This window comes from Phoxinus phoxinus (genome assembly GCF_949152265.1).
Source record: "Phoxinus phoxinus genome assembly, chromosome: 18".
Taxonomy (NCBI): domain Eukaryota; kingdom Metazoa; phylum Chordata; class Actinopteri; order Cypriniformes; family Leuciscidae; genus Phoxinus; species Phoxinus phoxinus.
In genome coordinates this window covers 21,084,874-21,097,346 of record NC_136893.1, presented here as the reverse complement: position 1 = coordinate 21,097,346, position 12,473 = coordinate 21,084,874, and the positions used below count along the sequence as shown (strand labels likewise).

At 36.9% G+C, this 12,473-nt stretch overlaps 1 protein-coding gene across 1 annotated transcript in view; it reads left to right on the top strand.

Moving 5' to 3' along the window:
* Positions 1–9,638, top strand: part of LOC306986026 (uncharacterized protein) — a gene marked incomplete at its 5' end in the record, with an annotated part of 49,644 nt that extends 40,006 nt beyond the window's left edge. The window contains 8 exons of the mRNA XM_079588858.1: positions 3,297–3,449; positions 3,783–3,932; positions 5,019–5,171; positions 5,304–5,453; positions 5,808–5,957; positions 6,560–6,778; positions 8,145–8,360; positions 9,095–9,638. Coding sequence (XP_079444984.1) covers positions 3,297–3,449; positions 3,783–3,932; positions 5,019–5,171; positions 5,304–5,453; positions 5,808–5,957; positions 6,560–6,778; positions 8,145–8,360; positions 9,095–9,111 — 1,208 coding nt within the window. The 3' untranslated portion in view covers positions 9,112–9,638. The remainder of the gene's footprint in view (positions 1–3,296; positions 3,450–3,782; positions 3,933–5,018; positions 5,172–5,303; positions 5,454–5,807; positions 5,958–6,559; positions 6,779–8,144; positions 8,361–9,094) is intronic.
* Between the last annotated feature and the right edge of the window lie 2,835 nt (positions 9,639–12,473).

Here is a 12,473-nt window from a genome sequence, read left to right as displayed (position 1 = left end):
GAGAGCTGTCTCAGTATATGATAGTCTAAATCCTGATTGAAAATCCTTGCAGATATAATTTCTTTCGAAAAAGGAACATAGTTGTGAAGATACTGCCTTTTCTAGTGTCTTTGACAGAAAACGTAGATTCGAGATCAGCCTGTAATTGACTAATTCTGAAGGATCAAGTTGCGTTTTTTAACAAGCCAGCTTAAAAGTTTTTGGTATGTATCCTAATGACAAAGATAAATTAATGATATTAAGAAGAGGATCTATGACCTCTGGAAGTATCTCTTTCAGTAGCTTAGTCGGTATAGGGTCTAACATACATGTTGTCGATTTAAGGCGGGCGTACACGGTGCGAGTTCGGACACTCGGGAGGTCGTGAGATATTGCACACGTTACGAGTCAGTTAAACTGATAATCGCGTCAAAGCAGCTGGTACACGGCACGACTGTCCTCCTGCACGAATTTTATCCCGAGCTGGCGGTTAAACACAGACTCTGTGAGAGCTTTCAATGTTTCAGGCAATAGCTTCAGATAGAAAAATGACAGAAATGTGTGTGCAAATGCAGATACTGTGACAGTAGCCATTCCGTTCAACATAAAAACATGAGAGAGAGAGTGTGTGTGTGTGTGTGTGTGTGTGTGTGTGTGTGTGTGTGTGTGTGTGTGTGTGTGTGTGTGTGTGTGTGTGTGTGTGTGTGTGTGTGTGTGTGTGTGTGTGTGTGTGTGTGTGTGTGTGTGTGTGTGTGTGTGTGTGTGTGTGTGTGTGTGTGTGTGTGTGTGTGTGTGTGTGTGTGTGTGTGTGTGTGTGTGTGTGTGTGTGTGTGTGTGTGTGTGTGTGTGCAGGGGTGCTGCCAGGAATTTTGGGCCCCGTGACAAAAAATAACATTGGGCCCCCCCTGCACAGCTGTTGTCACCAGATCTCTAGGACGTACCTGTCCCATCAGATGCTTTACATAACATCTAAAGCAATTGATATTTATTTTAAATAAATATAGCACAAACACATTTTTCAATCAGAGGCCACAAATACAAGTTTGTAAAACTGTAAAAAGTTTAGTAGCTGGTGATTTGTAAATGCAAGTCTGCATACAGTATGCAATTAATTATTTGATGCAAGATTAAAAGCCACCATAAAAATGTCCTTAAAGCAATCTTTTACAGTCTCAATGTATTTTTATTGTAAAATTAATGACAGATTAAAAAGATAATAATAATTAAAAACCTAAATATATATTAACTTTTTAATAAAAATAAATGAACATCATCATCTCAAAAGAATAAAAACATCAGATTTTTTACTTAACTGCACATATATGCCAACAACAAAATAAAGTTGACGTGTAAAACGGAACTTCCACATTATGGTTATTATAGTGCTACAAAACAGTGTGTGTGTGCTTCTAAAAATAAATTGAAATACACCACTATTCCTGTAATTCTTTTGTCTTATGAATTTAATAAACAACTCGTCTCGTATTCTGTCCGAACACACCGCACCATCTACATCATGTGAGTGTAAATGCGCAAAAAACGTTTCCATTGCAGTTTTGCGAAATATTTATTTTTCAAAATTGCCTGAAAAACCCCCTCATTTCAATTTGCGCAATTTAAAGGGTAATTGAAACACGGATGACGGTGTTTAGTTGCCAGAAACACCAGAAACCACAAAGTTGCATGGTAAAAGAAAATCTGGTTTTCAAAACAACGAAAGAGAGAAAATAATTTTCTAATAAAGAGAGCAAATCTGTAATAGAAACGCGGCTACTGATGAGTGTGCGCGCTAAGGCAGGACCAAACCATTTCATGCAGATAAAGGGGGGTGGATGTTTACTTTTTGGTCAATGGGGATATTTAACTTTTATTGCCAAAATAAGTACAATCAAAGACATCATTAATTTTATTATTATTTGAAATATACTCAATGATGATGGTTTATATAGTGTATAATATAATTAAAAAAATTTTTTTTACTTTTTACGTATTTGTTGGGGCCCCTGTCAGTCAGGGGCCCTTGGAATCGTCCTAACTTTTCCCCCCTATACGGCGCCCATGTGTGTGTGTGACAGTGTATGCGCATGCTGTGTGGTTGCTGCCACACTGAGGTATAGCCCCATCGATCTAGCCTGTGAGGCGGTTGTGTATGATTGGCAATAGGGGACAGCCTATACGCTGGTGAAAATCGGGCCGACTCCCCGAATTTTTTAAACATGTTTAAAAATGATCGGGAGGTCGGGGAGGTGCTCATAACGTGCTCGGCTCGTAATTCCTCTCACACGCTGCGAGCCGCGACCATGCGAGCATCACCGATTTGCACTCGATTTCTCCCGAGTGAAAAAATAATCTGCGAGCTCGTAAAACAGCAAAAAATCGCACCGTGTACGCCCGCCTTTAGATGATTTAACGAGTTTAGAAAATTCTTCCTCTCCTATAGCAATGAATGAATCGAATTCGTTTTGTTTATTTTGTTCTAATAGGGTTGAAAAATAAGCAGATCTAGCTGTTTTTAAGGCCTCTGTATGCAATCATGCATTTCCATAAAATTAGAAAAATCTCTAGTTTTGTTTTCTTCCAGTTGCGCTCCATTTTCCTGGCTGCTCTCTTAAGGGCCTGAGTGTGCTCGTTGTACCATGGCGTTGGACTATTTTCTTTAATCTTCTTTAAGCGCAAAGGAGCAACTGTGTCCAAAGTGCTAGAAAAGATAGCTTAGTCCTTCTAAGCTATCTGGGATGCTGAGATGATGATACTGATCAGGAAGATTATTATTAAAGCAATCTTTAGTGGCAGAAGTGATAGGTCTAACATATTTGTACCTTGGAGTCGGCTTTGTAGCCTTGGCTAAATGAAGTTTACACGAGACTAGATAATGATCTGAGATGTTATCGCTCTGCTGTAGAATTTCAACGGCATCAACATTGATTTCATGTGATAATATTAGATCTAGAGTATGATTACGACAATGAGTAGGTCCTGACATGTGTTGTCTAACTCCAATAGAGTTAAGAATGTCTTTAAATGCCAATCCCAATGCATCTTTTTCATTATCTACATGTATATTAAAATCACCAACAATTAGGGCTTTATCTGCAGCCAGTACTAGAAAGTAGATCTGCAGCCAGTACTAGAAAGTAGATCTGCAGCCAGTACTAGAAAGTCATCAAAATCTTTGATAAGGTCTGTATGGTTCTGGTGTCTGTCTGGTGGCCTGTATATAGTAGCCAGCGCAAATCTCAAACGTGATTTATCATTTACACTAGATATTGTTATATTAAATTGTTATATGTCTTCTCTGTCATGTGTCTTTATAACAGCAAAGCCAGGAGTGTGTCCAAGCACAAACTTTGTAGAAGTGATGTGTTTCATGAAGGGTGAAGAGTTGTGTGCCGATGACAGTGAGTGTCCCGACAATGAGAAATGCTGCGGTACTGCATGCGGTGGACGTCAGTGTACGGCTCCAGTTACAGGTATTATATTATATTATATTATATTATATTATATTATATTATATTATATTATATTATATTATATTATATTATATTATACTATACTACAGGCCTGTTGAATGCTTGAATCTGATCAGTTGACGAAGATTCTAAGGTGTACAATTACAGTATTTTTCAGGGAAACACATGGCTAAAGTAGTTCCAGGTCTTGACTGCATTACATGTCCATATCACTACGCCAAATGATTTCAATTATTTCAAAGTTCCTTACAGCAACAACAGCAAAAGAGCCAAAACCCCCAGTGAAAAAGACATTCAGTGATCTGGCTTCTCTGTCATGTGTCTGTATAACAGCAAACCCAGGAGTGTGTCCAATCAGAAAATATGAAGCAGCAGTGTGTGCCTGGATACCTTTCGCGTCGTGTGCCGATGACAGTGACTGTGCCAACAATGAGAAATGCTGCAGCAATGGATGTGGACTTCAGTGTATGGCTCCAGTTACAGGTAATATATTATATTATTATATTAAACTCTTGCAGTACGATATGGCTGTATATCAGCATGGCTGTGGCGGAGTGCCGTAGGTAATCACAGCGTTCTGATATACAGCCATCTCGCACGGCTACCAGTGTGATTTTGGGTTTGTACAATAGTTTGACGGCACAAGTGTGTAAATAAATAAGAAACAACAAGGGAGTGTCTTTAAAACCCCTCTTTTGTGCAGAACTACTTCCTTCCGCCACGGATTCAAATCTCAAGTTGACAGTTTGACAGTTGAGCCCAAGCCTCCGTTACTAATTGTAAAGCGTCACTTTAGAAATAGCAACGCAGAAACGCTGAGTCTCTTCATTGAAGCTTATTGTTTTATGTTGAATATTATGAGAGATAGATTGACAAAACGAGGTCATTACCTGCATCTAGCTGATATTCTTCTGGTCAATCTTATAATAATCACAAAATCAGTTTGAATGTCCGCCGGAAGTGAAATCTTTGTCTTTGTCCTTTTAACAGTTAAGAGGATTTCCCATGACGGCGCTAGTCAATGCATTTGTGGGTCTTATTGTTTACAACCTTGTTTCGACCTTTCAATATAAAAGAATTTGTACAATAGGAAATAAACACAAGCAAACAGTTCAGTCAGAAGTACAAAAGCAGAGCTATAGTGTATATATATATATATATATAGCTATAGTAGCCTACAGGATTTTAGTTAATTAAAAATATAGTTATGAAACTACTTTTAAGCAAATTGATTTGCTCTGGAACAAGTAATTGATTAATAAATCGTATATACCCAAATGAATTATACCTCATGTTTAAACACTATCTACATAAGAGCCAGCGACAAATTGGACTGGCCAAGATAAAGTTGTTCTCTGAGGGACAGCGGGTCCATGTGCACTGAACGGCCGCTGACGGTCTGGAGCCCAATCTCTGAAAACATCTAAACAAATTGTCAAATATGTGCTATGTTTATATATATTTGCATATTTGAGGTCTAAATAACTACATTCTCACCTAAAAAATTATTATATTATATTTATATATGCAGCATTCAGTGATATGGCTTCTCTGTCGTCTTTATAACAGCAAAGCCAGGAGTGTGTCCAAGCACAAGCTTTGTAGAAGTGATGTGTTTTATGAAGGGTGAAGAGTTGTGTGCCGGTGACAGTGAGTGTCCCGACAATGAGAAATGCTGCAGCACTGCATGCGGTGGACGTCAGTGTACGGCTCCAGTTACAGGTATTATATTACATTATACTACAGGGCTGTTGAATGCTTGAATCTGATTGGTTGACGAAGGTTCTAAGGTGTTCAAATTCGCCTTTGGCTAAGCCACGGACCTTTATATTCTGTCATGTGTCTGTATAACAGCAAACCCAGGAGTGTGTCCAATCAGAAAATATGCAGCAGCAGTGTGTGCCCGGATACGTTTCGTGTCGTGTGCCGATGACAGTGACTGTGCCAACAATGAGAAATGTTGCAGCAATGGATGTGGACTTCAGTGTATGGCTCCAGTTACAGGTATAATTATATTATATGAATTATATTATATTATATTATATTAAAGCAATATCTCACTCTTGCAGTACGATATGGCTGTATATCAGCATGGCTGTGGCGGAGTGCCGTAGGTAATCACAGCGTTCTGATATACAGCCATATCGCACAGTTCTAAGGTGTGCAAGTATTTTCAGGGAAACACACGGCTAAAGTAGTTCCAGGCAGGTCTTGACCGCATTACATGTCCATATCACTTCGCCAAATGATTTCAGTTATTTCAAAGGTCCTTTTCAGCAACAACAGCAACAGAACCAAAACCCCCAGTGAAAAAGACATTCAGTGATCTGGCTTCTCTGTCATGTGTCTGTATAACAGCAAACCCAGGAGTGTGTCCAAGCACAAAATATGAAGCAGCAGTGTGTGCCCGGATAAGTTTCGTGCCGTGTGCCGATGACAGTGACTGTGCCAACAATGAGAAATGCTGTAGCAATGGATGTGGACTTCAGTGTATGGCTCCAGTTACAGGTATTATAAAATCAAATCATTTTTTACAGTCAAAAAGACATGCAGCATTCAGTGATATGGCTTCTCTGTCATGTGTCTGTATAACAGTAAAGCCAGGAATGTGTCCAAGCAGAAGAGTTTTCACCAAGACTTAGAATGTAGTGCAGAATGTGTACTGCTTTTACGGTGCCTTTCTAGTGGCTATAGTATTTGAACTTTCAGGAGATTTTGATACATTTAGCTAAATGTATTCCTGTGATCAAAGCTAAATTTTCAGCATCATTACTCCAGTCTTCAGTGTCACATGACTTTTCAGAAATCATTTTAATATTCTGATTCAATGCTCAAGAAACGTGTGCTAACCTCAGCTCTGATTCTTCAAGCATTAAAAAGTGTTGCACTGCTCGGTTTCTGTGCACAGTAAATCCCGCCTTCTTCGATTTGATTGGCTATCAAACGTTTCGATCTTGATGAGCGCTTTTAGACCGCTGCACTCAGACTGAGCACGCTGAATTGATTTGAATTTTTGACACGAGTGGGCCGCGCTGGCCTTTCGTCTGGGCTGACGGAAAGATAGGCTACGTACATTTTCTATAATTCGTTCTTTATATATATTTACTTAGCAATGGACCAGTCCAAGTTGTACATCGATCCACCGGGAAACCTCCAGGTGAACCAGATGCCCAGTCTGCCCCTGCCAGGAGTGTGTCCAAACGTAAAATATGAAGCAGCAGTGTGTGCCCGGATACGTTTTGTGCCGTGTGCCGATGACAGTGACTGTGCCAACAATGAGAAATGCTGCAGCAATGGATGTGGACTTCAGTGTATGGTTGCAGTTACAGGTAATGTTATATTATATATTATACTACAGGGCTGTTGAATGCTTGAATCTGATTGGTCCATATCACTTCGCCAAATGATTCACAACACAATGAAATCAAGCCACAACACAATTGAAATAAGATCTGGTCTGTATTTTCACAACGATCTTGCGTATTTATGATATTTGAACTTTCAGGAGCTTGCAAACATTTAGCAAAATGTATTCCTGTGATCAAAGCTGAATTTTCAGCATCATTACTCCAGTCTTCAGTGTCACATGACTTTTCAGAAATAATTTTAATATGCTGATTCAATGCTCAAGAAACATGTCTGATTATTATCAATGTTGAAAACATAGTTTCCACAAAAGTATGAGTACGCAAATACATTTTTCAGCATTCCAAATAAAAATAACCATTATAAATAATTGAGCAGCAAATCATCATATCAAAATTATTTCTGAAGGATCGTATGACACTAAAGACTGGAGTAATGATGCTGAAAATTCAGCTTTGATCACAGGAATAAATTACAGTTGACAATATTCTCATAGAAAACAGATATTTTACATTGTAATAATATTGCACAATATTTTTGCTGTAAGGATGAATTTATTTGATCAAAAATAGGCTTCAGACTGTTGCTGTTTTTTTATCAACCTTCTTTCAAAAACATTAAAAAGTCTTACCGTAATTATTTCAAACTTTTGACCCCCAGTGTAGATAGCTATAAAACATTGTGAACCAATTACCAAATAATATTTTAAATAGGCTGACACTTTACTACTCACAGACTTAAAAGTGAAAGTCGTCAGATTTAGCATGCTCCAGTGTAAGTTAGAAAATAATTAAACTCAAAATATTATTCTCATAGTAAAATGAATGAAGAAATCCTGGAAACAGATACAAACATTCACTCTTATCTTCCGTCTGATGTGCTGAAAACAAATGTTTTTGTGCATTGTGTGACAAATAACGTAAATAGCATGAGATCAGAGAAATTCAGGCCGGTTTACATCCCTGGAAATTAATGTCGGTCGTTTAACTTTAAAAAAAATAATAATATTGTAACCAGTCTGCAAATATTGTTGTATTGTCTCGGCGTGTTCAGCTGCTTATCTTAATACCTCAGCTCGGATTCTTCAAGCATTAAAAAGTGCTGCGCTGCTCGGTTTCTGTGGACAGTAAATCCCGCCTTCTTCGATTTGATTGGCTATCAAACATTTCGACATTGACGAGCGCTTGTAGACCGCTGCACTCAGACTGAGCACGTTAAATTGATTATAATTTTTGACACGAGTGGGCCGCGCTGGCCATTTGTCTGGGCTGACGGAAAGATAGGCCACGTAAATTTACTGTAATTCATTCTTTATATATATTTACTTAGCAATGGACCAGTCCAAGTTGTACAGCGACCCACCGGGAAACCTCCAGGTGAACCAGATGCCCAGTCTGCCCCTGCCAGGAGTGTGTCCAAGCATAAAATATGCAGCAGCAGTGTGTGCCTGGATACGTCTCATGCCGTGTGCCAATGACAGTGACTGTGCCAACAATGAAAAATGCTGCAACACTGGATGTGGTGTATGTCAGTGTATGGTTGCAGGTACAGGTATTGCTATATTATATTATATTATATCCACCTTTTTTCTATGCCCCATGATGCTTTGTATGGAATGCCAGACCTGACATAATAATAATAAAAAGGTGCATTTTACTGGGCTGTTGAATGCTTGAATCTGATTGGTCGACAAACGATCTAAGGTGTGCAATTATTTTCAAATGATTTCAGTTATTATATACTAAGGTCCTTACAGCCTACAACAGCAAACGACACTGACCAAGTAAATAAATAAATATAGTAAACAATAGAATAAAAAAATATATATATTTGTACGTTTTCTAAACATAATGATAAACGGAATAGCTAATTGGCTCTGGTCCGTTGAATTAGAAGAAAATAATGCACATTCGCACCGTGACCGCATCACCACCTCGGGTGTGCATTATTTTTCTAATAACTTGATGGCCCGTCGTCAATTATTCTTTACTTAATAAATGCTTTAGAAGTATTTTTCATTGTCAGTTCATGTTAACTAATTGAGTCAATAGTGATACTAATTATTATTGTATGCTATATTCTCTGTCAAAAGTACCTGAATTTGGGCTATAGCACTGTTTCAGGCACAGGTTGGCTTTACAAAATTAATAAAGATGATGAATAATACTTAGAATGTAATTCACTCTGTAAACTATTCATGCCTTGAGTGTTTTGTGCTGAACATCTGACGCTTAATGTCACTAAATGGCCAGACTAAATCTGAATCTCTATCCTTACAGGCTTGGTGCCCTACTGACGGGGAATCCAGAGTGTGCCGAATACTGTTCCCATGATGCTCAACCACCTGTGATCATGCATGCAGTGAAACTGCCGATTTAACCACCGGAAAGAGTTGTGAGAATGATTTAGCATAGTACATACTTTATTTTACTTGAATCAATACAGTGCTTCATTTTTTTTCTCTCTTCTCTTGCCTGCTTAATATTTGTATGCTTTTGAGAATTTTTTTTACCAACATTTTAGCCAAAATTAGTGTTGAAATAACGGAAGCATATGGATATGGCTAGACGGCTAATAACATACCGGTAATAACCCCATGACCTAAGTAACAAGCTAAAGTAATTTAAAAAAAAACGAATTTGCTTTCCCGGGGGTGTTTCTGAATTGCACATATGTAGAACTAATCATATTAGAGAAAGATGATGTAATGAGTCATGTTGCCTTTGCCATGTACCTATCCCAAATAAATTGTTGTATTCTTTTTGCCTGTGGGATTCTCTGATTGATATGAGGTCCTCCCGTGAATAAAGCATATTCAAAGGCATCATTTGGAGTCTGTATGATCACTGCTGTGTCTCTAGACACTAGAGATTGTAGCAAGTTAGCTCTAAAGAAATATTAATAATCAATCATAACTTGTTATAATTGATTCATGAATATTTGGACCGGTTAATATAATTAACTTAATGTATTAAAATTAATATTACAATTAATCCACCTGTTCGTCCCGTGAACACTCAGTTTTAATTGTTTATTAATTCTAAGAAATGTTCATTTCCGGGGGAGAGAAATGTATTTCTTGCTGTACAGTACTAAGAGCCTGTAGTCAAAATCTAAATCGTGAAATAAACTGTTGCAAGCAGAGAATCAGAACCAGATATGTATTGTGCACAAGTTTTATTAACTAAGTCACAAACACATAACTAACATACAAACAATTACACATGGATGGTGAAAGTGACAGAATGAAATCGGAAGCAGGAAATGGAACTATGGAAAAGATCCATTTAACTATGAAAAGAACCATCAGCTTATTTTAAGAGCACCTCATTAAATGTATACTTGCATGGCCTTTGCAGTGAAACATTTCTTGAAGTTGCAATTGTTTTCTTCTCCGTTGGGTGAAGAAGATATGATGAACTTGCATGGTTAGTTCGACTCTGTTCCCAGTGCGGATTGTGGCCTGCCAGCCCTGGGCCGGACACGCAGAGAAAACAGAAGGAAGTCGGAAGAGTTGATGGTGGGAGTTGCGATGGACTTCTTCTGCATTGAATGAAGACATTGTACCAAACTCATTTTATTTTTGACCGACTTGGGGGCCTTTCTTTTTTACTAATGTGTGATTATAAAATTTACAAATTGCCAGTGAAATTTCTGCCTTTCATGCTCAAGCTTTATTGGCTTGGAAAATGATCTACAAGCACAACTTTTCTCCGCAACGTTATTTTATTTGAAATAACCGTTGTATTTTGTATAAACACAACAGTTTTTTTTTTTTAGAAGCATGTTTGATAAGGGTATTGATTTAGTTTGTCATTTGTTTAATATTAAAGGATACCTTATGACGTATGATGAGTTTCTTTTGCACTTTAATTGTCCTGTGACTCCCAAGGAAATTTCTCGTATTTTCTGCAATCAATTTTGGAATAATTTCATAATTTCATGTTGTCATCGGTTGATATGCCCATAATCAACCCAATTTACTTTTTTTTTTTTTATCTACTTTTAAAAGAGGTTGTCACCAAATATTGCTCTACTGCAATTGGTCTAAATTTGTTAATGACTAAATTTGTGTAATGAAAAGTTTTTTTTTTTTTTTCTCATTACAAACAAAGTGAAATAAATTTATTTTTCAAGATAATGCACAAATTCTACCCTGTAAAACATTTCCCCTTGTAAGTTTAAGAAAGACATTGATGTAAGCTGACCTTTTTGTTCTTTGCACTTGGAAACAGAACCCCATATTTTCTGGTATTAGTCATGTGAAAAGGTTATGGTATGAGGTGTTTGTTTATTAAGGAAAAGGGTATTTTTTTTATATTTAAAGTATGATAGTGTGGAAAATTAGGCTTTTGTAATAAATTTGTTAATTTTATTAGTCAAATTTCACATTCATAAGTGTAAGTTTTCTAACAAAAAGCCCCTTTTCTCAGTTTTCCTTAAAGAATTTGAAAATTACTTTTCTACTATTAAATCTAGTACTCATAGAAAAGCTATTAAGACTGTTACTGTCTTCAAAATCTTTGAATGATACAAAGACACAAACACACTTTGCAGCTTTCTTATTTTTCAAACCCAATATTGTGTTTAGGTAGTGTTGAAAACAAAGGCTTATTTCCTCCAAATTTACATTTATGAATACTAAATTCAGCTAAAATAAGTAGCAGATTAGTTAAGTAATATTCCTTATAAGATTTGTCATAAGAAAAAAAAATTAAAGCACATTTGAAAGCTGGGCAAACAGAGATCTGACCAAAAACAAACTGAATGAGGACAACTCCAAAATAAATTATAAAATGTTACATCATGTAGACCACAAAATGTATCAAATATTAAATCTGTCCACAAGATAATAATTACATGGTAGGCTAATATTTATAAATTGGTTTGAAGGAAATTTCTTTGATTTTGTTTGTGATTCGATATTTATGAGGATGTTTCCAGATTTTATTCCGCAACAGACTATCAACACACAACCATTCCAAAATTATATAATAGCCGATCTGGAGAAATTATCCCTTTGAAACAAAGCCTGTACACACGATGATTGTTATTTTTAAGATAGGAAAAAGAGAAACAGATACGACCTATTTCCGTATCAGCAGGATCCAGCAAGTATGGAGATAGCAGAGGACAGGTATTTTTAAGAAGCATGTTTACACCAGAGGGAACAGCATCCAAAACCACAGCAAAATATTTAGGAGTGACTGGAATATTATATTTAGAAATAAATTCAGAGTAGGTCAACATAAGTCCTTCATGGTTATAGCCTGAGTTGGCTAACAAAACATATAATCTAGATTTATTCCGAATTTGCTAATTATTCCAGATAAAACACCTCTTACGACAGAACTGACTTATTGCTGTTAACATGACTGTTGCAAAATAAATGTAGCCTACACTTTATTTTTTTAAAGTTTTAAAAATATGCGTTGTGTGTGTGTGTGTGTGTGTGTATTATCTACTCAACTATCTTGGACACTGCATTAGGCTACCTAACAATTTTCTTACTACCGTATTCAACTTATTTAACGTTAAACAACATGATAATCGTGTGAAATATATCACGATTCAAGAACAAAACAAAACTATTTGAATTGCTTTAACTCGAACTCTCCTGCCATAGCTTTAAAATCACGATCATTTACTGGGTCACAT